The 27,461-nt window shown below is 35.4% G+C and overlaps 1 protein-coding gene across 1 annotated transcript; it reads right to left on the bottom strand.

Moving 5' to 3' along the window:
* Window positions 1–26,893, bottom strand: LOC120420461 (mitochondrial nicotinamide adenine dinucleotide transporter SLC25A51). Its single transcript, XM_039583484.2, has 3 exons — window positions 25,670–26,893; window positions 849–978; window positions 1–792 (listed from the first exon to the last, which is right to left on the bottom strand). The coding sequence occupies exons 1-3, from the start codon at window positions 26,134–26,136 to the stop codon at window positions 508–510; spliced, it is 882 nt and encodes a 293-aa protein (XP_039439418.1). The 5' UTR covers window positions 26,137–26,893; the 3' UTR covers window positions 1–507.
* Window positions 26,894–27,461: the final 568 nt, after the last annotated feature.

Below are 27,461 nucleotides of genomic sequence, written 5' to 3'. Positions count from 1 at the left end.
CCAGTGTTCACTTTATCAATTTTAAATCTATTATTGTGCTTCAACATTCACAATTCAACAGCCACGCTGCTGCTTTTATTTTCTGCTTTTAGCACCCACTGCTAACTCTATCACTCTTACTCATGTAAAACTCTAAAATAGTAGCACTTTTTGCACATCAGTAATTTGTTACAAACACAAGCAGTTTGGCTGATTTCGGTTTCGTTTGTCTAGATTTGCTTAAAACGCGTCAGAAATGAAGTGGGTATTGTGTGGTACGTGTTTTAAATGCACAGAACGCGGGAGTTGGACTCGTTCAGGGGACTCAGCGTGAACGAGAAACATTGAACTATTTCGCACACACATAACTATACGACAGTTTACAGATTTCAATATATTTACAAGTTTTCGAAACGCATACAAGAAAGCATTCGAAGAATAGAATATTTTGACCTACCTGTACAACGCTTTCAGCATGTTTGTCCTAGACTAGAAAATACTACACAACACACACCCACCATTTGGTCGCTAGTAGAACACCTTCTTGAGCTGTTCGTACGCGCTGTTCATGATGCCCCAGCTGAAGAAGGCCCGCGTGCAGTTCATGCTGACGCCCTTGTACACGTTCCGCAGCTTCCGGTCGCGCTCGTTGTACACCTGCTGCAGCGCCACCCACATGCTCTCGTTCGGGCCGCCCAGCTTGCTCTGCATCGTCACCTTGAGCACGTTGATCGGATAGAACACCGAACTGATGAACGCGCCGATGCAGGCCCCCGCGAAGAACTCCTGCGTCCGCTGGGTTACCGCCGTGGCCTTAAAAGTAACAATGTTTACGTCACATTTCAAAGGAAGAACTAGGAATATCTCACTCTTTTCGGTAACCGCCGGTCCGCCTCCTCGCGCATCACGAAAAACATCGCGTTCGAGGGACCGTTGCGCCACAGGATGGGGACGAGGCCCCGGTACAGCTCCCGGAAGCCGTGCTCGATGTAGATCAGTCTAAAAAGAAGGAAAGACATGTTAGAATGTGAATTAAAATTTATCATTCGATTGATCTTTCATAATCCACAATTTAAATGAACTTGTTTATTTCTAATAGAATCTCATAATGTAAATAGCTTCAGAATAGTAATCAGGGGAAATACACCCATTTTAAGCCCTAATAAGCGGTCGTGTTTGAATGATGCTGGATAATCAAGTGTGTTCCTTAAATTTACTAAATCCAAGTACACCAATGAGTAGAGTAACTTTTCGGGAACATTTCTATTTATTTTCACTATTACTAAAAGTTATTCTATTCCTTTTACAAGCATTTAAAAAACATATTTCCCAAATGTATTCTAATCAGACGAGAATGCATTGGGCCACGCCCATTTTTCTATTTTCGGCTTAGTTCTTTTTTCTTCCAGCGCTCTTTCGTGAGCGAACACTCACGAAAAGTAGCATTTATAGAGAAAGTTTCCTGGCATCACCGGCTCACTCCAACAGGCGCTGCTGGTGGTGTTGGTGGCCACCCTTTGTTCTTTATTTGCCTTCGTTTCTCGCTCAGTTTTCTTCAGCCTTCCATTGAAAGGGGGCGTCAAAAGTCAAACGGACCCAATCCTGCATGAATCTGATTGTAAAAATAGTCAAACTTTGTTGTAAATAACTACGAAGACAGTAATTTAGAGGATGAATAAAAAATTATATCGGTAGTCCCCGTAGTATTGAAGATACTAAAATGTCTGCAACAGAAATCTGGGTGCAAAAGCTGCGTGCTTACTTGAGGCGGTACTGTTGCTGATACGTTTATAGCCTAAATAGTATTTTTGGAGGTTTTAATCGAGCATCAAACTCTCCATATGACGAAGATAGGTGTTTGGTTTGAAAGGTATATTTCCAGAGGCGTCGCGTCCACCTGTTCAACTTGTTCATAGGACAGGTGATCATTTTGATTTCTTTCTGAAGAAAGAATTAAGAATTATGTTCATCAAAATAACTGAATGAACACGCCAACTCTTCTTGGAATCATGAAACAGCCAAGCGCATTCGTAGCCATGAGGCCTCAGTGAAAATCTAACGCGCACTGAAAATTCTCCCAAGCAGCCGCCAACCTGTTCGAATTTCTCCATGCACGAGTTCCCATACAACGCATCCAAAAATACACAGAAAGACCCCCCTATTTGTACACGCGAGCAGAGAGAGAGAGAGCAAAATCTAAAGTTTTCTCTCTCTCTTTGAACTTTGCTCTCTCCCTGCTCGCGTCTCGGCTCGCGCGCTTTTATGTCGACTGTCCAAAAGCTTTCATGCACACCCTGAACTACCACATTCATACCGTCCAGCGTGTACAAATAGGGGGGTCTTTCTGTGTATTTTTGGATGCGTTGTATGGGAACTCGTGCATGGAGAAATACGAACAGGTTGGCGGCTGCTTGGGAGAATTTTCAGTGCGCGTTAGATTTCCATGATTCAAAGACGATTTGGAGTGTTTGCTCAAATATTTTTGTAAAACTTTTTTAATTGTTATAAATAGTAGAATGGCATGTTGCTTCCAAAAAGCGTTTTTAACTGAAAAAGTAATAAATAGCTCAGTTAAAAGTGAGCAAGCAAGTTCATCGACAGGTTCGCAAAATAATTTGGAAGAAAATAGAACAAAATCTTTAATGGGTTACATACATGTATATCCGCAAAAAAAGTCAGAGGATGATGTGAGAACACACTTAGTTTTGTTTAAAATCTGTTTTCAGGGCAATAAAATATACGATTTCATCTATTATCAAAACAATTTTGAAGACGTTTGGTTGTAGCATTCCTGAGATATGGCTATTTGAAGTCAGCAGTTCCAAAACACGGGTGCCACGATATCTTAACACTGTCTTGACCAAATCGGCTCAAAATTTTAGTGAAGACTCGTTAAACCGATTCCGTGTGCATGACGAAGCCCGATTGACAAAAAGTTTATTTTAAAAAAAGATATAAATATTTTTGTGTTTTTCCGTTAGTTAGTTTTTAATTTTTGATTTTTTTTAAAAGCAAATCTTAAAAATTGGGCTTTGTCATGCACACGGGATCTGTCTTGAGAGTCTTCACTTCAAATTTCAGCCAATTTGGTCCATCCCATCTCGAGATATCGTGGCACCCGTAAATCAACTCGGCGTTTAGAGAAAAACGCCAACAAAGTTTGACAGCCCGCCTTGCACATGGCAAAATTTTGAGCTTAAATCGTCTCTTACTCAGTTTAATCATGAAATATCTTCATGAAACTTTCAGGCGTGATTAATAATCATCTTATGAGTAGATTTAACAAATATTCTGTAATATAAAATTTGATGATTTTCTACATGTATGTAACCCCTTAACCTACCAAGCATACAATAATTTCCTTAACATGTTGTTTGTCCAAAAACAAAAATCAAAATAAAGCTTAAATAAGCTGTCGTAAAAATGTCTGCTTGGTTTGAATTCATGAGTTTTGATCGTTTCCATTTTTTGGGAAAATTTCATGAAGTGATGTTTTTTATTTTACTTTTTGTAGATTTATATTGAGATATGAGATACAGTAAAATAACAAACAATCACAGATTTTTTATATTTAACTATGGCAATTATTTATTATTTGTGGCTATCAATTCAAAATTTGTTATATGCTTAAAAAGCCCATTTTGAAAACCAATGCAAAAATAACCGTTAAACGTTCAATAGATTGCACGAGTTTTTGTTAAATGAAAAAAAAAATCATCGATATTAACTTTTTTCCCTCTAGTTTTTAGGGAAACTACTAGAGCACGTGATTTCAGGATTAGAATGGTCAACATCCGGAATGTTTGCTTAGTGAGAATTGAGAATAATGAATATTTTTTGCTCTAATCTAATCCAATGGAAGATAAAAGCAATTCTCTACGAAATCGGTCTTTTTTTGTAGCATTTTAATTTTTGTAATTTTTAATCCGACTGAAACTTTTTTGGTGCCTTCGGTATGCCCAAAGAAGCCATTTTTCATCATTAGTTTGTCCATATAATTTTCCATACAAATTTGGCAGCTGCACGGAGAGACTGTGCCCAGAAATTTTAACAATTAAAATTGTTGATTTTACTTTCGTAAATTTTAACAAAAACGTACTTGTTACTGCCAATATTCCGTTAAAATAACTAAAATTCAGTATTTATTTAATAACCTGTTTGTTGAAAATGCTAGAGGCAAAAAGCTAACAGATTTCCCGAACTCGAATGAACGTGCTCGACTGTTAGCTTTTGTTTTAGGAAAATCAAAAATTTTGTTGGTTGAATATAATTTACATTTGGTTGAATATTTAGAAGATAAACTTGGGTTTGTTTACATCTGTCATTTGAAGTCAGGATTCGAACGAGAGCGGTCGATTTGTTGAGTTTGTGTTGTTAATTGTGAAGTAAGAGGATGTGAAAGGTGAAAATTACATTATTTGGCTAAGTTGAAGTGGCAAATCGAAGTGCACACTGCTGCAACTGTGAAGGTGGAATTGGTGAGTAAGTTTGTTGATGATTTCTTTGCAGGTGATAAACTATGAAGAGCAAAACGAGGACATTCGCAATGGGGACCTCTGATGCGAGGGGACTTTATGATAATGTTTGGAGGAAAGAGAGGGGCAGTGGAAGGAAGAGGCGGGCCAACTCTTGCACGACAATACTTGCACGGGCAAATTTAACAAAATGTTGGTTAATCTAAGTAAGTATGGGTTTAATTTTACACAACAATTTATCTATTGTGTTTTTAATTAGAAAACTGAATCCCCAGGAACCTTCGTGCTTACGATGGATATTTCAGAATCATCAACCATAAAATACATGGAAATGCGTACACATTATATCAAAATAAAAATTCGATGGTGGGAAATGTCTAAAAAAAATAAAATATATAAAAGATATAAAAAAGAAGATATTAATATTTTAAAAATGCTGTTGAAAAAGACTGCTCAATAAACTGGTAAGTAAAACTCAAAATATTGTTTTCAGGAATCGGAGTACGTTAAATAAATTGAATCAAATGCAATGAAAGTATGTTGCCAAAAGTAGTTGTTAAATTAGTGCAAACTGGGTAAGTAGCATTATTGATATTTCTTGTTTATAATTACATTTATTTACGTTCCTTTTATCAGTTTAGAGCCGGAATTAATTTTTTTATTAGATTAATAATAAATTTCATATGTCTATTTGCAGCAAAAGGTTCGCCTTGGTGTAAATTCTGTGTCCAACCTCAAGAAAAATAACTAAACATGAGACCGTTGTAGATGATGACGACTTATCGGATGATTTCTCAGTGATGGTAAGTGAATACAACACTTAATTGTATACAACATAATAAAAATATAAGCTTAAAACTTGGTGAAATTTTTGCTCGGTTTCTACTTTTAAGGAATTTACGATAAATTAAACATATTTTTTGAACATGTTTAACAAAATTTGTAAAATGCTTTTTTTATTATAATTTTTTTTAAACATTAATCAAACATAACATGTTTTATAATAACAATTAAAAAAATACAAATACAGTCGACTCTCTGGCTGTCGATCTTCTCGATATCAATAATTCTCCATCTATCGATGAATTCTTCAGTCCCTTCAATCTGCATACTTCAATTATCTTCATTCCTCGATATTTTCCCTTGCTTGAAGGATCTCTTCCTCGACGGTCCCTTGGATTCTGTTTGCTTTAAAAATCTCTTCCGGTTGTCAATAATTTTACTTTCTCATGGCTTGCATAGACATTTTTCTTGGCGAAACGAAGTTTTGAAGGGTGTTTGACTTTAGTTTGTTTTTGTTTGATGGACGTTGCCATGATTCTCTCCCATACCTGGGTATCAAGAAAAAAAAAATGCAATCGAGTCTTCCTTTTGCATCGTTCTTTAAACTGATGATTCTCTTCCTCGACGGTCCCTTGGATATTGACAACCAGAGAGTCGACTGTAAGTACAAGTACAACAAGTTAATTTGTGAGGCATTATTACAAAATTTACTGCAAATTAAATAAAAATATTGCTAACTACAGCTAATTACTGACTACATGTACGAATATTTTTCTGTATTCAAGTAAGACATTAGTTAAAAATATAGCTAGAAATTCGGCCCAGCCTGTATCGTTAAATAATTAAAGAAAATATATATAGACACTAACATAAATTATGTTTAATTAAGAAATGTTTTGTTATAAACCACTAATAATTTGCTGCATGCAAAAATATTTCAGTTGATACAACGAAAAAAAAAGTTAAAAAATAGTTGAAAAATATTGTCCAGCCTGTTTTTTACAGAATATTTAACAATTATTCAGCTGAAAACAAAAAAAATAGTTAATTTTCTGAAAAAAATATTCTAGCAGTCGACTGCTAGAATTTTTTTTTTGGTCATTTAACCAACAAAAATGGCAATTCTAACTATTTTTTTGTTACTTTTACCTACTGGTGGTCAGCAATTTCGGGTTAACAAAATCAACAATCGATTGTTGAAAAAAAGCTGTGTAAAAAAATAGCCCATACTTTTAGTTAAATTAACCAAGAATTTCTTAGATTTGCCCTGGCCGGTCCGTGTGTCCATACAAAAATGATGTATGAAAATTCAAAAATCTGTATCTTATGAAGGAATTTTTTGATCGATTTGGTGTCTTCGGCAAAGTAGTAGGTATGGATATGGACTACACTGAAAAAAATTATACACTGTAAAAAAAAATTTGTTGATTTTTTATTTAACTTTTTGTCACTAAAACTTGATTTTACAAAAAAAAAACACTATTTTTATTTTATTTTTTGATTTGTTTTAGGGGTTATAAAATGCCAACATTTTAGAAATTTCCAGGTTGTGCAAAAAATCTTTGACCGTGTAATGATTTTTTTAATCAATACTTATTTTTTCAAAAACTCGATATATTGGTCATAAAATTTTCAACTTCTTTTTTCGATGAAAAATCAAATTTGCAATCAAAAAGTACTTTAGTGAAATTTTGATAAAGTGCACCGTTTTCAAGTTAAGGCCATTTTTAGGTAACTTTTTTCAAAATAGTCGCAGTTTTTCATTTTTTTAAATTAGTGCACATGTTTGCTCACTTTTGAAAAAAATATTTTTGAAAGGCTGAGAAAATTCTCTATATTTTGCTTTATTCAGGGTTGTTACGGAAAAGTTGAAAAAAAATCCGCGCCAGATCCGCGCCGAAGCAAAACCCAATCCGCGCGAAATTCGCGCCATATAAAAAAAGAAATTCGCGACAAACATAGAAGAGAGTAAAATAATGACTATTTTTTTAAAACAAAAAAGAATAACTTAGAAAGCATTTGGATCAGTGCCGTTGATCAGTTGTGGATTCAAATCCCACCTGCACCAACCTTTTTCGCCATTTCTGAAAGATTACTAGCAGTTGATGTAACAATTTAAATATCATTGCTTTGAAAACAAATTCAAGAGAAAAGTAAAATTTTAAATTCAAAAACTAAAGACCAATAAAATATAAAAACCGCAAAATTTAAAAATCTAATGATGTTGTACTCGATAATTCTCGCCAAAATTTTACTCCGGAAAATCGAAAAACGAAATTACTATTATTTTCTTTTCTAAAATTTTCTGACTAAAATATGACTCTGAGATGATCCAAACTAAGAAGATGGCAAAAATGGTGGTATTTAATAATTTAATGATTTAATAATTTAATAATTTAATAATTTAATAATTTAATAATTTAATAATTTAATAATTTAATAATTTAATAATTTAATAATTTAATAATTTAATAATTTAATAATTTAATAATTTAATAATTTAATAATTTAATAATTTAATAATTTAATAATTTAATAATTTAATAATTTAATAATTTAATAATTTAATAATTTAATAATTTAATAATTTAATAATTTAATAATTTAATAATTTAATAATTTAATAATTTAATAATTTAATAATTTAATAATTTAATAATTTAATAATTTAATAATTTAATAATTTAATAATTTAATAATTTAATAATTTAATAATTTAATAATTTAATAATTTAATAATTTAATAATTTAATAATTTAATAATTTAATAATTTAATAATTTAATAATTTAATAATTTAATAATTTAATAATTTAATAATTTAATAATTTAATAATTTAATAATTTAATAATTTAATAATTTAATAATTTAATAATTTAATAATTTAATAATTTAATAATTTAATAATTTAATAATTTAATAATTTAATAATTTAATAATTTAATAATTTAATAATTTAATAATTTAATAATTTAATAATTTAATAATTTAATAATTTAATAATTTAATAATTTAATAATTTAATAATTTAATAATGTAATAATTTAATAATTTAATAATTTAATAATTTAATAATTTAATAATTTAATAATTTAATAATTTAATAATTTAATAATTTAATAATATAATAATTTAATAATTTGATAATTTAATAATTTAATAATTTAATAATTTAATAATTTAATAATTTAATAATTTAATAATTTGATAATTTAATAATTTAATAATTTAATAATTTAATAATTTAATAATTTAATAATTTAATAATTTAATAATTTAATAATTTAATAATTTAATAATTTAATAATTTAATAATTTAATGATTTAATAATTTAATAATTTAATAATTTAATAATTTAATAATTTAATAATTTAATGATTTAATAATTTAATAATTTAATAATTTAATAATTTAATAATTTAATAATTTAATAATTTAATAATTTAATAATTTAATAATTTAATAATTCAATAATTTAATAATTTAATAATTTAATAATTTAATAATTTAATAATTTAATAATTTAATAATTTAATAATTTAATAATTTAATAATATAATAATTTAATAATTTAATAATTTGAAAATTTAAAAATTTAATAATTTCATAATTTAATAATTTAATAATTTAATAATTTAAAAATTTAATAATTTAATAATTTAAAAATTTAAAAATTTTAAAATTTAAAAATTTAAAAATTTAAAAATTTAAAAATTTAAAAATTTAAAAATTTAAAAATTTAAAAATTTAAAAATTTAAAAATTTAAAAATTTGAAAATTTAAAAATTTAAAAATTTAAAAATTTAAAAATTTAAAAATTTAAAAATTTAAAAATTTAAAAATTTAAAAATTTAATAATTTAATAATTTAATAATTTAATAATTCAATAATTTAATAATTTAATAATTTAATAATTTAATAATTTAATAATTTAATAATTTAATAATTTAATAATTTAATAATTTAATAATTTAATAATTTAATAATTTAATAATTTAATAATTTAATAATTTAATAATTTAATAATTTAATAATTTAATAATTTAAAAGTTTAATAATTTAATAATTAAATAATTACAGAATTAAGGTACATTCTTAAAAAATTAAGGATTTAAAGAATTAAAAAAATATTGCTTCCAATGTTTTTTTTTTCGTAATTTTTCAATATGCTAATTCGTCTTTCTTTTTGCGTTTTTGAGTCTGTAAGTTTTGGCCATTTCTAATTATGAATTCTATTCTTTGTATATTTGAATATGTAAATTCTGAAATTTTCAAATTGTTGAACTTCAGATTTCTATTTTTTTTAATTTTAAAATTATGTTTCGCTTTTAGACGGAAATATAAATTTTAGATTAAAAAAAAATTAAAAAAAACTAAAAAGTTTCATAGCTTAAAATTTTTCAAATGCTGTAATTTTGGAATTTTGTAATTTTGATTTTAATAAACTGGTTATTTATATGATCTCTCAATATTTATTGTTTGTTATATTTAAAAAAATGCCTTGGAACCTTTGGCAGCCTGTACTGAGCTTAAAAAAAATTCTAAGTGTTAAATCCGATCCGGAACATACCTTAACAATCATTTATGTTCATCCTTACGTTTATATTTTTGGAAAAAGTTTAAAATATGATTATGAAGATAAAAAATTGAATGTATCCTGTGAATAATAATATAAAAATATTTAAACCACGTAAGCAAATGTTTAAAAAATAATGTAAAATTTATATAAGATATTACGATACATTGTTTTAAAAATAAACGCGCCTTGAAGATTATTTCGAAGTTTCGTATTTTGTATTTTTACAATCAATAATTTTCAGAAGAAAATTTACTTCATTACTTCTTAGAAATTGATGTTTTTGCACTCAACGAAAAAGATTCAATTTATTGAATTGGTAATAATATTTTTTATAACTTGAAAGAAATTCTATCGTTCTCAATTATTTTATTTATTAAAATTGCTATCCGCGCGAAATCCGCGCCTGAACAAAATTTGCCAGCAAATTCGCGCCAGATCCGCGCGATACGCGCCATCCGCGCCATCCGCGCGATCCGCGCCGTCCGTAACAACCCTGTTTATTGAACTTTGTTGATACGACCCTTAGTTGCTGAGATATTGCCATGCAAATGTTTAAAAACAGGAAAATTGATGTCTCACCCAAACAACCCACCATTTTCTAATGTCGATATCTCAACAACTAATGGTTCGATTTTCAATGTTAAAATATAAAACATTCGTGAAATTTTCCGATCTTTTCGAAAACAATATTTTCAAAAAAATTAATCAAAACTAACATTTTAAAAGGGCCAAATATTCAATATTACGCCCTTTTGAAATGTTAGTCTTGTGTCACATGAGTTTTGAGGGGTTAGTAAGATGGGTATCACGTCAGGATTCATTATGGTAGGGATTTTGACCATAATGATTTTTTTATCGGTATATGTTTTTTAATCTTAGGCAGGCAAAAACGTATACGACTCAAGATTGTAATCAAACCTTGTGGCTTTAAATGTCAATAAAAAAATAAATTCATATTTGCATTTAAATTTACTATTAAAATCGTATAACAAATGTTAAGTGTTATTTTCTAAAGGAAACATTAAATTTTATTAAAGATCCATAATTGACAGACGATTTAACAAAATTTTAGCGAGAAAAAACTCGAATCGAAAGAACGTCGATTTTTTTTTTAAATTCTAAAGATTTTTAAAATCAACTCAAACATGCTTAAAGCGATTCTGAACGCAGGGAAAGGCATTTTAAATTTATTTCAGCTAATTGTACATACATTTCCATTGAAATTAAGTTTTTTTTTTTTTTTTTTGAAAAATTTGAAGATTTAAACAACATTTGTACCAGCCTTATAAAATGGCAAATTTACTCGAAAGTTATATTGCTGATATTTTTTCCGGAGCAAATGTGGACGCGATTTCGGATTTAAGAGCGAGTTTTTCACCAATGTGTAACAGGTCGTATCGAGGTGCTCCGATTTGGATGAAACTTTCAGCGTTTGTTTGTCTATACATGAGATGAACTCATGCCAAATATGAGCCCTCTACGACAAAGGGAAGTGGGGTAAAATGGGCTTTGAAGTTTGAGGTCCAAAAAACCTAAAAAATCTTAAAATTGCTCTCATTTCCGTAAAACTTCATCAATTCCAACTCTCTTAGATGCATTCGAAAGGTCTTTTGAAGCACTTCAAAATGTACCATAGACATCCAGGATTGGTTCGACTTTTTCTCTTAGCTTTTGCTAATTACTGCAGGGTGGCCACCTCGGGAAAAAACCGGGAAAAACACGGGAATTTATTCCATCGGGAGAAAACCGGGAAAAACTCGGGAATTCGACTGACAAACCGGGAAAATATTTTAAGTTTAGTTAAAATTCGATAAATTCCTCATCAATGAATTCAATGTATACTTTTCTCTATTAGAATATTATTCTAGTCATTCTAAATGAAGAATTTGGGAGAATAATGTTTTAATTTGTGTAATAGACTCAAGCTACTAGGCTTTGGATGTTTTTTTTTCTGTTGAGTATTCCATGATATTTTTCTTTGACGAACTTGCTTTTTTAAATAAAATAAATTGTTCAAGGCCATGCTGTAGACTTGGCGCTATGGCAAGATTTCTACTCAAAACAAGGTGTCTGAATCTCTAAACCTCTTTTTCCATCTAAGTTCCCATCCTCGACGGGATTTGATCAGACAACCTTTGGCAGTGAGTTGGTTTAACCTGAGCCAATACGTATTGAATTTCATAAGCACAATAAACAATCGACTAAATTCATCAGTTTCATTTTATTATGTATTTCAATATCAACTTAAGGGTGCCTAGCAGCCAAGGAAGTTGTTGTATTCTCATTCTAAAATTGTCAAACTTACGTATTTAACCCTTCAACAATATGATTGTAAAAATAGTCAAAATCTGCTTAATTTTAATTTTGTAGACAGTACTTTAGGGGACTAAAGTTTATACCGATAGTTCCCAATTTTGAAGATCCTAAAATTTGCGTACGAAAAATCGTTGTGCAAAAAGCTCTGCTTGATGATATATATAGTCCAGACTCGATAATATTTCGGATAATCAAAACTTCGGATAATCGAGTCTGAACTGTATACAATTTTTACTGTAAAACATTTGGTGGAATTTCAAATATCTGTTTTTAAGTAGTATTTTATAAGATGATGTTTGGCTTTCTCATTCAAACAAATTATTAAGGACATATTGCTATGAAACTTTGTGTTTGTGTTTTTAAATCAGATTTGAGTACTTTTGTATAATTTTAAAATGTCGGAAATTTTTGGTATTTAAGATATTTTTATAAAGTTTTTTGGGATTCTTTTAACAGATAAATGCTTATCAAATTGTGTTCAAATTCAAAGCATTTGAAAAAAGAATTCGCGACGAGGGGTTGAAGTACAAGCCAACTCAGAGTGGGGTTTTTTGGACAGTTAATTTTTTTTCTGGAAATCATCCCATCAATACCTAAAAACTTGCCGAAGATAATAAATCGATCAGCAAAAAATGTTTTAAGGTACCGATTTATTTTAAAAATTGCCACTTTTTCTGCACTGCTGCCAAAGTCTATAAAGATTTGTATGGACTGATGATGCACATTATTTTGGTACTATAATACAAAAAATAAATTCCAGAAATTGCTCATTCTTGGAAGAATCGTTCTTCTTGAACTTACAAAAGCTTTTTCAAAGAAAACTGAAGAGCATTTGCATAAATGCTGTTGTCTTTTGCAAATGTTTTCTACTCATTTGATACATTTTAAATGCTAATAATTTAGGTAATTCTCAAATTTAATACAAAACGATTTATTATTGATTTTAAGTTAAGAAAAATTGTGGAGCATGGAGATGAAAAATCACAAGCATCATGGAAATTAGGGGTTTAAATTTTAACTGATAAAAACGGCTTCGTTTACAACTTACTTACTTTTTGTACTCAAAAACGATTTCAATTCTTGATTGGTGCGCTGGAAGAGAGGACGCGAAGTCGTGATTATACAGGTTAATTTTTTTGTGTGCTTTTTTGTCGCTGTCTGTATGGGGTGAGTGATTGTGGTAATCGAATAATAGCATCATTGGTGCGCTGGAAGTGGGGACGCGAAGTCGTGATTATTCAGGTTAATTTTTTGGTGTGCTTTTGTGTCGCTGTTCGTATCGGATGAGTGATTGTGGTAATCGAATAATAGCATCATTGGTGCGCTGGAAGTGGGGACGCGAAGTCGTGATTATTCAGGTTAATTTTTTGGTGTGCTTTTGTGTCGCTGTTCGTATCGGATGAGTGATTGTGGTAATCGAATAATAGCATCATTGGTGCGCTGGAAGAGAGGACGCGAAGTCGTGATTATACAGGTTAATTTTTTTGTGTGCTTTTTTGTCGCTGTCTGTATGGGGTGAGTGATTGTGGTAATCGAATAATAGCATCATTGGTGCGCTGGAAGTGGGGACGCGAAGTCGTGATTATTCAGGTTAATTTTTTGGTGTGCTTTTGTGTCGCTGTTCGTATCGGATGAGTGATTGTGGTAATCGAATAATAGCATCATTGGTGCGCTGGAAGAGAGGACGCGAAGTCGTGATTATTCAGGTTAATTTTTTGGTGTGCTTTTGTGTCGCTGTTCGTATCGGATGAGTGATTGTGGTAATCGAATAATAGCATCATTGGTGCGCTGGAAGTGGGGACGCGAAGTCGTGATTATTCAGGTTAATTTTTTGGTGTGCTTTTGTGTCGCTGTTCGTATCGGATGAGTGATTGTGGTAATCGAATAATAGCATCATTGGTGCGCTGGAAGAGAGGACGCGAAGTCGTGATTATACAGGTTAATTTTTTTGTGTGCTTTTTTGTCGCTGTCTGTATGGGGTGAGTGATTGTGGTAATCGAATAATAGCATCATTGGTGCGCTGGAAGTGGGGACGCGAAATTGTGATTATGCAGGTTATTTTTTTTTTGTGCTTTTGTTTCGCTGTTCGTTAGGGGTGAGTGATTGTGGTGATCGAATAATAGCATGACTTACTGAATTATTTGTGTCTTGAGCGTAATTTTTGTTGAGTAATTGGTGTTTTTTTGTGATTCTTTTTTTGAGATCTTAATTAATTGTTTTGTGATTTTCAAAGCCCTTCCTATATCATCGTTGATCGGAAGGCACGGCGTCGGGTGGATTGTGTATAATGTTTTGAATAAGGTTTTATTTTTAATGGTGAAAAAGCCATTTCTATATAATTATCGAAAGACGCACTGACATTTTGGATTAATTAATAGTGGAGTGAAATAATTGTGTGTGAGTGACTTTGTGTGTTAACCAAAAAGACCTTCCCATAGCATCGTTGCTCGGAAGGCTCGCCGACGGGTCTGTTATGAAAGTCCTCCCCATAGCATCGTAGCTCGGGAGGCATCGAAAAGCCAATACCTTATCCTACTAACCCAAAAAAATAATAATCACGTGATGCTTGAAGGAGATGCTGTGGATTCAACGGTCTCAAGCGGTATCAACAAGTATATAGCGAAAAACTGTGTGCTTGATGAGTCTGCAACTTCAACTATCGGACTAACATTCCTCCCTTTCGTTGAACTGCAGGCTTCTTGGGAGGGCGCCGGTATTGACTAATAAAGAAGGGATCTTCAGAGGTTAAACAGTGAACGGATGGTTGGCTCCCACTGATCATTTTTGATTCATTGTTTAACTTCAGCTGATCTGTCAATAACGGAGTAGCAGCTCATTGGCAGTCAACCATGCTCATGCTGCTCATGCTCATGCTCAAAAACGATTTCAATTCTTGAGAAATAAAAATATTGAACCAATTGTATACGTTGTGTATGCGTTAGTATCAAAATACCATTTGAACGTAATCTATAAAAACACATTGTAATTCGATTTAAAACTATATGGAAAAATTCCTTGTGGCCTCGGGAGAAAACCGGGAAAAAACCGGGAAATTGAAAACCCAAATCTGGTGGCCACCCTGTAATTACTGTCAAAAATTGATTTTTTTAAAACCTTAATATCTTTTTGCAACAGCTTCCAACACCCATACTCCCATAGGTCAAAAGATAGGTAATTACATGGACTATAAGCCTATGGTATTAACTTTTTGGCCAATCGCAGTTTTTCTCATAGTTTTTCGATTTTTCTAGAACAAACATTTTACAACGTTAGTTTTTGGACGGTAGGCCGCCATAGCGGCACTTTTTAGTCTCAATTTTGTCATATTCGGAATCCTCGGACAATGTCACGTAAGTTAGAAGTTTTGGAGTTGTAAATTTGATTGGAAAAATTGCCATTAAGAATGAATTAAAATATTTTTTAACAATTTGTTTAATTAGGGGTAAAACAGGGTTTCGCCTACTTTATACAGCATTTGACGTATTGATCACAGGGTAAATAAGATCTATTTCTTTTTTCAAAAATGTTTTATTTAATTATATTTTAAATCAAATTTACAACTCCAATACTTCTAACTTACGTGAAATTGACCGAGGATTCCGAATATGACAAAATTGAGACCAAAAAGTGCAGTCTTCTTGGGCTACAGGGCAAAAACTAACGTCGTAAAATGCTTGTTCTAGAAAAATCGTAGAACTATGAGAAAAACTGCGATTGGCCAAAAAGTTATTTCCGTAGGCTTATAGACCATGTAATTACCTATCTTTTGACCTATGGGAGTATGGGTGTTGGAGGCTGTTGGAAAAAGATATTAAGGTTTTAAAAAAATCCATTTTTGACAGTAATTTACAAAAGCTATGAGAAAAAGTCGAACCAATCCTGGATGTCTATGGTACATTTTGAAGTGCTTCAAAAGACCTTTCGAATGCATCTAAGAGAGTTGGAATTGATGAAGTTTTACGGAAATGCGAGCAATTTTAAGATTTTTTAGGTTTTTTGGACCTCAAACTTCAAAGCCCATTTTACCCCACTTCCCTTTGTCGTAGAGGGCTCATATTTGGCATGAGTTCATCTCATGTATAGACAAACAAACGCTGAAAGTTTCATCCAAATCGGAGCACCTCGATACGACCTCTAGAACAAACCGAGCAATATTTACAAATACTGCCTCTTAACGACTTAGATCAATTACAAAACAATGTAATACCTGTTTCAGAACAAGTAATTACGAAACGGCATCACGGCGAACATTTTTACCATCTTCACACAAATCTCCCCAGCAAAAACAACTCCACTCAGCGCCAACCCAACGGCCAGCGCCATCCAGGCGGGTTTCATATCGGCAAAGAGCAGCGTCTCGTCGGCCTCCTCCGCGGCCCGTATCACACGATCGCCGGCCTTCAGCTTGACCATCATTGGCCAGTACACGCTGAGCAGGCCACTCTCGAGCAGTGCCGCGTTCGTGTACACCAGAACCGGCTTGAACGGGTTTCGGAGCGACAGGATGTACAACCTCGGGATGGTTCCGAGGGACTGGTCCAGGATGCTGTACCGGTAGAGCCGTTGGACGGGGTCGTAGTACTTTGGCAGGACTAATTCGGCCACCTCACGTTCCACGATGTGGGCGTGGACTTTGTCCATGTTGAGGATCGTTTCCGTACTGTTGACCATAATGCTACCTAGCAGATGGTTCTCTGTGGCATCCGGATATCCCAGAAAGTTTACCTTGATCTTGATGCCGGACTCCAACAGCTCCTGAAGGGTGTGTAATTCTTGCGTGGCAGGTTTGCTGACCATCATAGCAAGGAGTTTCGTTTCGTAGGCACACGTGGTGAAGAATATAAACTCCATCACCGAGAGGAGAATGATCTTTTCCCAGCGACCTGCTGTGTTCAGGTCGTATCGCTCGAATCCGCAGACGACCAGCAGAATCGGATTGTTTCGAAAATGTGAAGGAAACAGTAGTCTGAGGGTTTCGGCAGCTCCCAGTATCAACGCTACCAGTGCCCAAACCTCCCAATTGAACGGAAAGATAAACAACTGTACGAACGTGAGTTGAGATCTCGGAACCAGGACTACGACGTCGTCGGTCAACCCGGTGAACAGAAACCGGAAGCCTTGCGTTCCAACACTTTTGATATGATACAGTGATAAGTCGATGTCAACCTTGTTCTTTTCGAAATGCTCAATAAAGCAGTAATCCTTCACAATCGTAACCCTAGACATTGTGCAGTTGGGGATAGACCTTTGCAAAGTTGTGTTCATATAAGCAGCAGTTTCCTTCATCCACCTCCACACTGCCCTGGCGGAATCAATCCATTTCTTGCTAACAAACGTGATCGGTCTTCCGTGCATATCACGCATCATGCTACGACTGAACAATCCACTCGGATGCGCCAGATAGTCAAGCTGAACTCTCTTGACCAAATCTACAGCAAACATTCGGCGACGTTTGGCATCCAAATAGACCACGCTGCAAAACGATAGTTGTCTAACCACAAGATTACAAAAATTATAATCTTTCGAAATGCTATCAACAAGCACCAGCAGTTTGGAACGCGGACTAAACGTTTTCAGCACTTGGCGAAACTTTTGATGACCAAGCATCAAATTCTTCGGTTCTATTACCACCAGCAAATGTTCCACGGGTAGCAACTCCAACCCCGCGCTGCCAATTCTGTGTGTGATAACAATCTTGGACACCGATTCGAGTTGAGGCGCTCGAAGCACCTCCTGCAGGACATCATCCGCGGCAATCATTCGATACAGGACGCAGCTGGAAACGCCCGGCACGGTGGCTTCCAAGTGCTTGATCACGGATACCACGTAGCGGACCGTTTCTGAGTTCGATGCAGAGGCGGAACCGACGGCACAGGAAAGCAGCAAGATTGGGAAAATCCATTGTGTGGGATCCATGCTATCAACCCGAATAGTTATTTGCTTTAAACCTATTCCATATTATGTACTAGTTTAAGTAATAACACTTTTGATTTATTGCACTTTGTCAAATAATAATTTTATCTATTTTAAACAAATGAAATCTTATCCACAGATAAAAGTCAGCACAGTTGAGCAATTCTCTGAGATTTCGGTCATTCGATTTAATTTTTTTTTTTTTGTATTTTTTAATCCGACTGAAATTTTTTTGGTGCCTTCGGTATGCCCAAAGAAGCCAAACGGGCCAAACATTCAATATTACGCCCTTTTGAAATGTTAGTCTTGATTTTAAATTTTTGAAAATATTTTTTTCGAAAAGTTCGGAAAATTTCACGAATGTTTCATGTTTTAACATTGTGAATCGTACCATTAGTTGCTGAGATATTGACATTAGAAAATGGTGGGCTGTTTGGGTGAGACTTAGAAAACATCAATTTTCTTGTTTTTAAACCTTTGCATAGCAATACCTCAGCAACTAAGGGTCGTATCAACAAAGTTCAATAAAGCAAAGTATAGATAATTTTCTCAGCTTTTCAAAAATATTTTTTTTTTTCAAAGGTGAGCAAACATGGGCACTAATTTAAAAAAATGAAAAACTGCGACTATTTTCAAAAAAGTCACCTAAAAATGGCTATAACTTGGAAACGGTGCACTTTATCAAAGTTTAACTATAATTCTTTTTGATTGCAAATTTGATTTTACATCGAAAAATAAAGTTGAAAAAATTTTTCGACAGATAATTCGATTTTTTGAAAAAATCTGTATTGATTCAAAAAATCATAACTCGGTTAAAGATTTTTTGCCCATTCTGGAAATTTCTGAAAAGTTGGCATTTAATGTCCTCTAAAACATACAAAAAAAAAGTGTTTTTTTTTGCAAATTAAGTTTTAGTGACAAAAAGTGCAATAAAAAATCACCGAATTTTTTTTACCGTGTATCATTTTTTTAGTGTAGTCCATATCCATACCTATAACCTTGCCGAAGACACCAAATCGATCAAAAAATTCCTTTAAAAAATTCAGATCTTTGAATTTTCACATATCATTTTTGTATGCACATCTGACCAATTTGTATGGAAAATTGTATGAATGAACAAATAATGCAAAATGGCTTCTTTGGGCATACCGAAGGCACCAAAAAAGTTTCAGCCGGATTAAAAAATATAAAAATCAAAATTAATAAAAAAAGACCGATTTCATAGAGAACTGCTCAATGGAGAGTTGTTTGGGTGAGACCTTGGTGCAGAATAGTTGTTCGCAAAGCGTCAAAGCCTCAATTTAGAACTGTCAAAGTGGAACCAATTTACTTTTCGCAAAATGATAACAAGTGGCAAGTATTGTATGTAATCGCTCCTTAATTTATTTTGTCGGTGGCGTCGAGCTTTTGAGGCATTCGAGGTAAAGAAATCTTAAGAAGAGGGTAGAAATCGAGATAGGGTAAATTCGTTGCTATAGCATTTCAATAAGCATAATGTCTGACGCAAAAACTACCAGAGGCGTCGCGTCCACCTGTTCAACCTGTTCATAGGACAGGTGATCATTTTGATTTCTTTCTGAAGAAAGAATTAAAATATGTTCATCAAAATAATTGAACGAACGCGCCAACTCTTCTTGGAATCATGAAACAGCCAAGCGCATTCGTATCATAGAGCGTCAATGAAAATTCTCCCAAGCAGCCGCCAACCTGTTCGGATTTCTCCATGCACGAGTTCCCATACAACGCATCCAAAAATACACAGAAAGACCCCCCTATTTGTACATGCGAGCAGAGAGAGAGCAAAATCTAAAGTTTTCTCTCTCTCTTTGAACTTTGCTCTCTCCCTGCTCGTGTCTCGGCTCGCGCGCTTTTATGTCGACTGTCCAAAAGCTTTCATGCACACCTTGAACTACCACATTCATACCGTCCAGCGTGTACAAATAGGGGGGTCTTTCTGTGTATTTTTGGATGCGTTGTATGGGAACTCGTGCATGGAGAAATCCGAACAGGTTGGCGGTTGCTTGGGAGAATTTTCAGTGCGCGTTAGATTTTCATTGAGCGCTTTATGGTACGAATGCTCTTGGCTGTTTAACGATTCCAAGACGAGCTGGCGTGTCCGCTCAAAGATTTTTGTTTATTTTTTGTAGATTTATATTGAGATGCAGTAAAATAACAAAAAAATCACAGATTTTTTATACCTAACTATGGCAATTGTTTTTTATTTGTGGCTATCAATTATATAATGCTATATGCTTAAAAAGCCCATTTTGAAAATCAATGCAAAAATAAACGTTAAACGATTGCACAAGTTTTTGTTAAATGAAAAAAAAATCATCGATATTATTTTTTTCCCTCAAGTTTTTTAGGGAAATTTTAAAGAGAAACGTAAAGTACAATTTTTATGGCCTAATTGTTTTGATCAGGAAACTAGAGCACGTGATTTCAGGATTAGAATGGCCAACATCCGGAATGCTTAGTGCTTGCTTAGTGAGAATTTAGAGAAATGAATAATTATTGCTCTAATCTAATCCAATGGAACATAAGAGAAGTCATTCTAAAGAAAACTCCAGGGAAAAAACTTGTGGTTGGATTACGCCTCAAGTTTTGATTCAGTTTTTTTTATTAAAAAAAACAAGCTGATTATAGAAAACTACAATGTAAAAAGCATTTCAATTTTACACTTCTTGAAGAATGGTAATTGCTGTAATTTGAAAAATCATGTGATCAATAATTCTTACAACAATATTGTTAACATCATCCATTTTCTCTTTATTATGTATAAAAGATATAGATTACTGAAAAGATTGTTTGAACAGGTAAACATTTTGGCCACCCGTCGCCTCTGAAAACTACGTTTATGACGCGTTTTGAAAAGTGACGAATTATCAATAACTATGAATGGCACATGCCAAACAATATTGAATAATTTTACTCCGACATTATCACTGCGCTTCAAAAATACACATTCTCGGATCTTCGATTCGGTTGTTCTTCTGATTTACAAAATTACAGCCACTTCTGACGCAATATTTCGTCAGGTGGAAAACAAAAAAGCCTCTTTTGGCCGGCCATCAATTAGTCTACGAACAAACAAACCAATAAGCCCTTAATTTTCCAACCAAAATTTAACGTGAAGACTTCCATCATTATCATGATTTTTCCTTCAAATATATAAATTTTGCGTCGCTTTCAATATTTTGACAAAATTCCTTCAACAAGTTGTTTAGAATAGTTCCCTACACATGCTGATTCCTTTTGGTAACGATTATCCCATTCCTTGTAAAGTTATGGAAATCGTCATTAATCAATGATTGCCAACTAGGACGTCAATGACTGTGCCACAAAATTATATAAATTTTGAAGCACAATTGATTTAGATCAAAAATTCCTTCAGTGGCTTCAAGAAGGCAACAACCGGCACATGCTGATTCCTTTTGGTGCTGAAATTCGTTAAATTGAATTTAATTCACAATTTTTAATAGTGATGATTAATTTTCTTAGAAAATGATCGACGGCTTCACCTTAAACAGATTCAAAAAAATTCAAAACAAGTCATTTCAGCAGCAAAAAATATGTCACGCTTGAGCTTGAACATAGAGTTATCTAAGTGCGCATGTATTGCGTATACGTACACGAAAAAGATTGAGGTTAAATTTTGTACCCGCCAGCAAAAACAAATGGTGTGCAAGTGTGCGTGAGATCGGGTTTAGATAACTCTATCGAGAAATTAAAAGTGAGAGTGTGTGCGTGCAACATGGAGTTAAACTTTTCAAAGAGTCATGGTAACCTTCACAACATCTTCATAGAAAGTTTAACTCCATGTTGCACACACTCTCACTTTTAATTTCTCGATAGCCTTCCACTTTGTTGATGTTTACAGCTGTAGTGCAGATGTATTAGTGGGGAGCAGTTGAGAGCAGGCTTGTAAAATGTCGACCAAAAAAACTACCGTCACATGCAAGCAGACCGTCGACGCAACACGGACAAAGAGAATGTCGCGACAACCGTCATGCAACATCTTCGCTTCGCACGTCACCGCTACGGTCTCGACTACATGCTTCGCATGAACGTCGCGCGACGATCACAGCTACCCTCTGTGAAGTTCATAGGAATGACCATCGTGCGCGACCATCATCGAACAGTACGGGTATACAAAATGGTGATTTTTGACCACGGAACATACCCGCATAGCATCAGTAAGTACGGTAGACTACTCAGCTGTTTTGTTAGGATGTTCTGGGTCATTCAAGAACTCCCTGGAGTTAAGATCTGAGGTTATACCGCCGTAACAAGAAAGAGGTCGACAATTCTTGACCACGGATCATACCCGCATAGCATCAGTGAGTATGGTAGACTACTCTGCTGTTATGTTGGGATGTTCGGGGTATTCCAAGGACTCCCTGGAGTTATGATCTGTAGGTCTACTGCCGTAATAAGTAAGAGGTCGGAGATTTTGGACCATGGATCATACCCGCATAGCATCAGTAAGTATGGTAGACTACTTTGCTGTTTTGTTAGGATGTTCTGGGTCATCCAAGAACTCCCTGAAGTTATGATCTGTAGGTCTACCGCCGTAACAAGCAAGAAGTTGGCAATGTTGGACCATGGATCATACCCGCATAGCATCAGTGAGTATGGTAGACTACTCTGCTGTTTTGTTAGGATGTTCTGGGTCATTCAAGAACTCCCTGGAGTTAAGATCTGAGGGTCTACCGCCGTAACAAGGAAGAGGTCGGCAATGCTTGACCACGGATCATACCCGCATAGCATCAGTGAGTATGGTAGACTACTTTGCTGTTATGTTGGGATGTTCTGGGCAATCCAAGGACTCTTTGGAGTTATGATCTGTAGGTCTACTGCCGTAATAACATATCCAAAATAATATCATATCCGCATAGCATTAGTGAGTACGGTAGACAACTCTGCTGTTTTGTTAGGATGTTCTGGGTCATCCAAGAACTCCCTGAAGTTATGATCTGTAGGTCTACCGCCGTAACAAGCAAGAAGTTGGCAATGTTGGACCATGGGTCATACCCGCATAGCATCAGTGAGTATAGTAGACTACTTTGCTGTTATGCTGGGATGTTCTGTCTTCCTAGAAATCCCTGGAGTTATGATCTGTGGGTCTACCGTCGTAACAAGAAGGTGGTCGGTTATTTTTTTACACGGATAATACCGCATTGGTACCACCCATGTGGATGCCGGACCGCGCACTGGACTAAAAATCAAGAGGTCGCCGGTTAAAATCCCGCGGTGGGGTATTCGACGCCTTCGCTCCATGCCATACCTTCGTACACTTAGGAACTCAGGGTGGCGAAGTTCTTGTAGTGGTTGATACTAGCAATAGTGGCCGACAGCTATAAAGTCAACTTCGGGTATGATCCTTGGTCCAAAATCTCCGACCTCTTGCTTGTTACGGTGGTAGACCCACTGATCATAATTCCAGGGAATTTTCGGATGACCCAGAACAACCCAACATAACAGCAGAGCAGTCTACCATACTCACTGATGCTATGCAGGTATGATCCGTGGTCAAACATTGCCGACCTCTTGCTTGTTACGGCGGTGGACTCACTGGTCTTAACTCCAAGAAGTTCTCGGATGACCCAGAACATCTAAGAACACATTGATCTAATGTTCAACACCAAGACCCAGGTTTGTTCTCAGACCACGTGGTCGACGTAACAATAGCAATTTCTTCATTTGCTGTTAATGTTTTTTTTTTTTTGGTAAACTTGGAAAGTTTACGCGATACCAACAACCACCCCCCCTTAAATCCACCCACTTTTCAAAATTATTACTTGGTTTCTCGACAATCCATAAACCACGTAGACACCTACCATGTGGTAGGTGTCCACGTGGTTTATTGGGGGGGGGGGGGGGCGTTTAGCGATTGTCCAAGCTCCATACAAAAAAATATTTGTTTTGTATGGAAATTGTCCACGTGGGGGGAGGGGGGGGGGGTCTGAGATTAAAAAAAAAGTGTCCACGTGGTTTATGGATGGTCCCTTATCTCAGTGCACTCAAACTTTCATTAACTGAAGTTTTTGTCAACAACAACACTCCCGTATAGGAACACAGGAACGACAACATTCGACATGAATATCACCGTTGACCGTCAAAGACTACCGTCGTGCGACGAACGTAGTGTAGCGATGGTAGCGTGACGGTTTTGGCGTGTATTTGCGACGACTTTCGCGCAACGCATCATCGACGGTCTCGTCACAAATGGTTACTGTGACGGTAGGTGCTGCACAGCATGAATGTCACAGAAAAAATGTCACTCGACGGTACATTTCACAGGCCTGGTTGAGAGCATTCGAAAATCACTTTACGCATTCTGTCTTTTCAGCACCCAGGGTGAGACTTATGGTACGTTCGTTTGATGGCTAGTTCCACACTGAGTGCCGCACTCAGAGCTGTCAAAGTGTTTCTTTGAAGAAACTCGCGCTAGTTCCGCACGAGTTTCGCCGCCATCTTGGAACTGAAACTCTAGTGCCGCACTCGATATTTTTTCAGTTTCATGCGAGTTCCAAGCACACTGACAGATGACGTTCGATTGAACCAAAACTGACACCGACGAGTGCGGCACTCAGTGCCGCACTGGCTGTTCAAACGAACGTACCATTAGAAAACTTCAATTTTCGTGTTTCTTTTTCTTAAAGCCGCTCTATCTCAGCAACCAAAGGTCCAATCTTCAATGTATCTTAGACTATTTTATAGCAAATTTTCTGAACTTTTAAAAAAAATAAGAAATGGTAACTCATGGTCACTATTTTTAAAAACCGAAAAACTGCAAATATTTCGCTAAAATCAAACTTTCGGTGGCTTTATCTTGAAAACGGAGCTCTTTATCAAAAAATCTGTAAAGTACTTTCCGGTTGCAAATTCATATTTAAAATTAAAAAAAAACTTAAGTCAAATTTGATTTTGCATGGAATTTCAATTGTTTTCAAAAATTTCAATTTTTCCAAAATATTATAACTCGACGTCAGATTTTTTCTTACCATACTTCTCCATTATTCAAAAGTTGCGGGATTTCGTTCCCTAAAACATATCAAAAAATTGTGGATTTGTAAAAAAAGTTAATTAAAAACTCAGTTTTTTTTCGTGTACCTATTTTTTTCTCAATAGTCTTTAACAATGCCTACAACTTTGCCAAAGACACCAAATTTATCAGAAAATGCACTCAAAAGTTACACCTTCTTAAAAAATCTGTACTATTTTTGTATGGACAGCAGCCAAAATTGTATGGAGACTTGTATGGGTGAACCAATAAGATTTTTAAAATTATACGTTTTTTCATAACACCAAAATAAAACAATAATCTTCTAACCACTTTTGACATTTTGTTCACTTTCGACCTTATGTTTTTCGACCATTATCGCACATCACCAGCCCTTCTCTTCTTTTGTAAATTAATTATTCCTTCAGCAACGTCCGATCTAGATGCAGGTAGATACTGAGCTCAGTTGCTAATCAAAATTTGAGCTTTCGACCAAAAATGCAAACAACACAAAAAAAACGACTTCTGATAGCCACCCAGCAACACTGAATCAAAAGCCATTCGTCAGCAAAAATCAAAAAATATTTGACCATTTCATTAGAGACCCGTCTACTCACCGAAAGGCATGATGCGTGTTCCGATACTTGGCGTGGTACGTCGCGTCCGCCAGCAGCGTCTGGACGCGCTCGAACGGCATCAGCACCGCCTCCACCGTGCCGGCCGTCACGCCCGCAATGCTTTTGGCCACGTACTCGTTCATGCCGCACCACTCGACGAGCGGCCGCCTCGTCCCGTCGTACACGCCGAACATCACCGAGAGGGAGATTGTTTTCTGCGCCAACGGGGGAAAGATCCCCCGGTAGAGGAACGTGATGCCCTCGCCCCGGATCTGCCCGAAGGCCTGGTGCAGCTGGACGCCGTGCAGCATCTGGCGGAATATCATCTTGTAGATCGGGTACGTGACGGCGATGTTGACGAAGGCCGCCCCCCAACCGCACGCAAACTCCTTCCAGCAAAAGAGCGGGACTCGCGCGCCCGGTAGCGCCGCGGGTCTCGCATCCATTTCCGGCCGCACCACGGCCATCGCCTGGGCCGTCGTTTCGTTTGACGCAGGAATTTTGACGAATCTCGTTTCGAGAATGCTCGGTTTGATCTTATTGTTGCTCGTTCTTCTTTTAGATAATTAATTTACAAACGCTGCCAACTATCGACACGGTTCGCCGGCGTTGTCCTACTTTCCCTTACAGCAGTGGGACCGTTTCACGACGCAGGTCCCGTTCCGAAACACTCTGTTCTCATCGCGAACGCTTCCTCTGCGGTGAACAAAGTCATAGCAAATTACACCCACCAAAAAAGACACAAAACAAACTCGGTGCGCGCAACAGATTGGCCCGTCGATTCCCGCGATCCCGTTCCCAACCCGCGGCGCGGCTTCTGTTATGTAACCCCCCGATGTGGTAATTGTGTGTCCAAAAGCGTGATTCTTCACAACACAATTACTCACTGAAACTAGAGCGCTAGCACACGCGCGCGGTCAACTCAGCATTGTCGTCACACACCTGCGTTTGGAGAGACCCGTTCCGCCGGACCGCACCGTTCCCTGCTTCCAGGCACCTGCCTGCTCCAAAGTTGTTCTACGTGTTTTTGTTCCGAACCGATCGAGCGCGACCACGGTGAGCACCTATCGTGTGGGTGGGAGATTCTCACCGAGAAGTAGTTATATCACCGAACAGACGAAAAACGTAGATAATGTTGTTGACACAAGAATTTATCAAAAAAAAAATAAACGCGAGATTTTTTACTTTTAAAATTTTGCGAGCTGATTTCGAGGGATTTTTGGGCGATTTTCTGTGTAATCGTTCGTTGAGCTGTCAAAAACAGCTGCAGCGGTGACGTTTCGCAAAAACAGGGGGTGATTCAACGAAAGAAATTTTTAAAGGATATAGAGCTGGAGAGTATTCGAGAGGCTGATTCGAGCAGTTTAATAGAGTTATCTACGTGCGCATGTATTGCGTGTACGTACACGAAAAAGATTGAGGTTAAATTTTGTACCAGCCAGCAAAACAAATGGCGTGCTAGTGTGTGTGAGAGCGGGCTTAGATAACTCTATTAAGTGCAGAAAATATAATATATATGATAAAATGGAAGTGAACGTGAACGTCGAGCCGGTAAAATCTGTGTCATTCTCGGAAGGAAAACGTGGTGCTTGAAATCGAATCCCGTTTTAAGGGCCTAATCGACACCAAAGTTCGGATGCGCTTCTAGGATCGGGAATACTCCGTTCAGGCACTTCACCTCCCAGCCTGCAAACATCGACCACCCTTCCGGAAACAACAGCAAACGGCTTTGAACTCATCCAAGCTTGTCCTGATGATTGCCGGTAACTAGGCCACTGCTGCGCAACGGAAC

Source organism: Culex pipiens, chromosome 3 (genome assembly GCF_016801865.2).
Source record: "Culex pipiens pallens isolate TS chromosome 3, TS_CPP_V2, whole genome shotgun sequence".
NCBI classification, from domain to species: domain Eukaryota; kingdom Metazoa; phylum Arthropoda; class Insecta; order Diptera; family Culicidae; genus Culex; species Culex pipiens.
The sequence above is the reverse complement of the archived record's forward strand: the minus strand, read 5'-3'. Positions and strand labels throughout refer to the sequence as shown.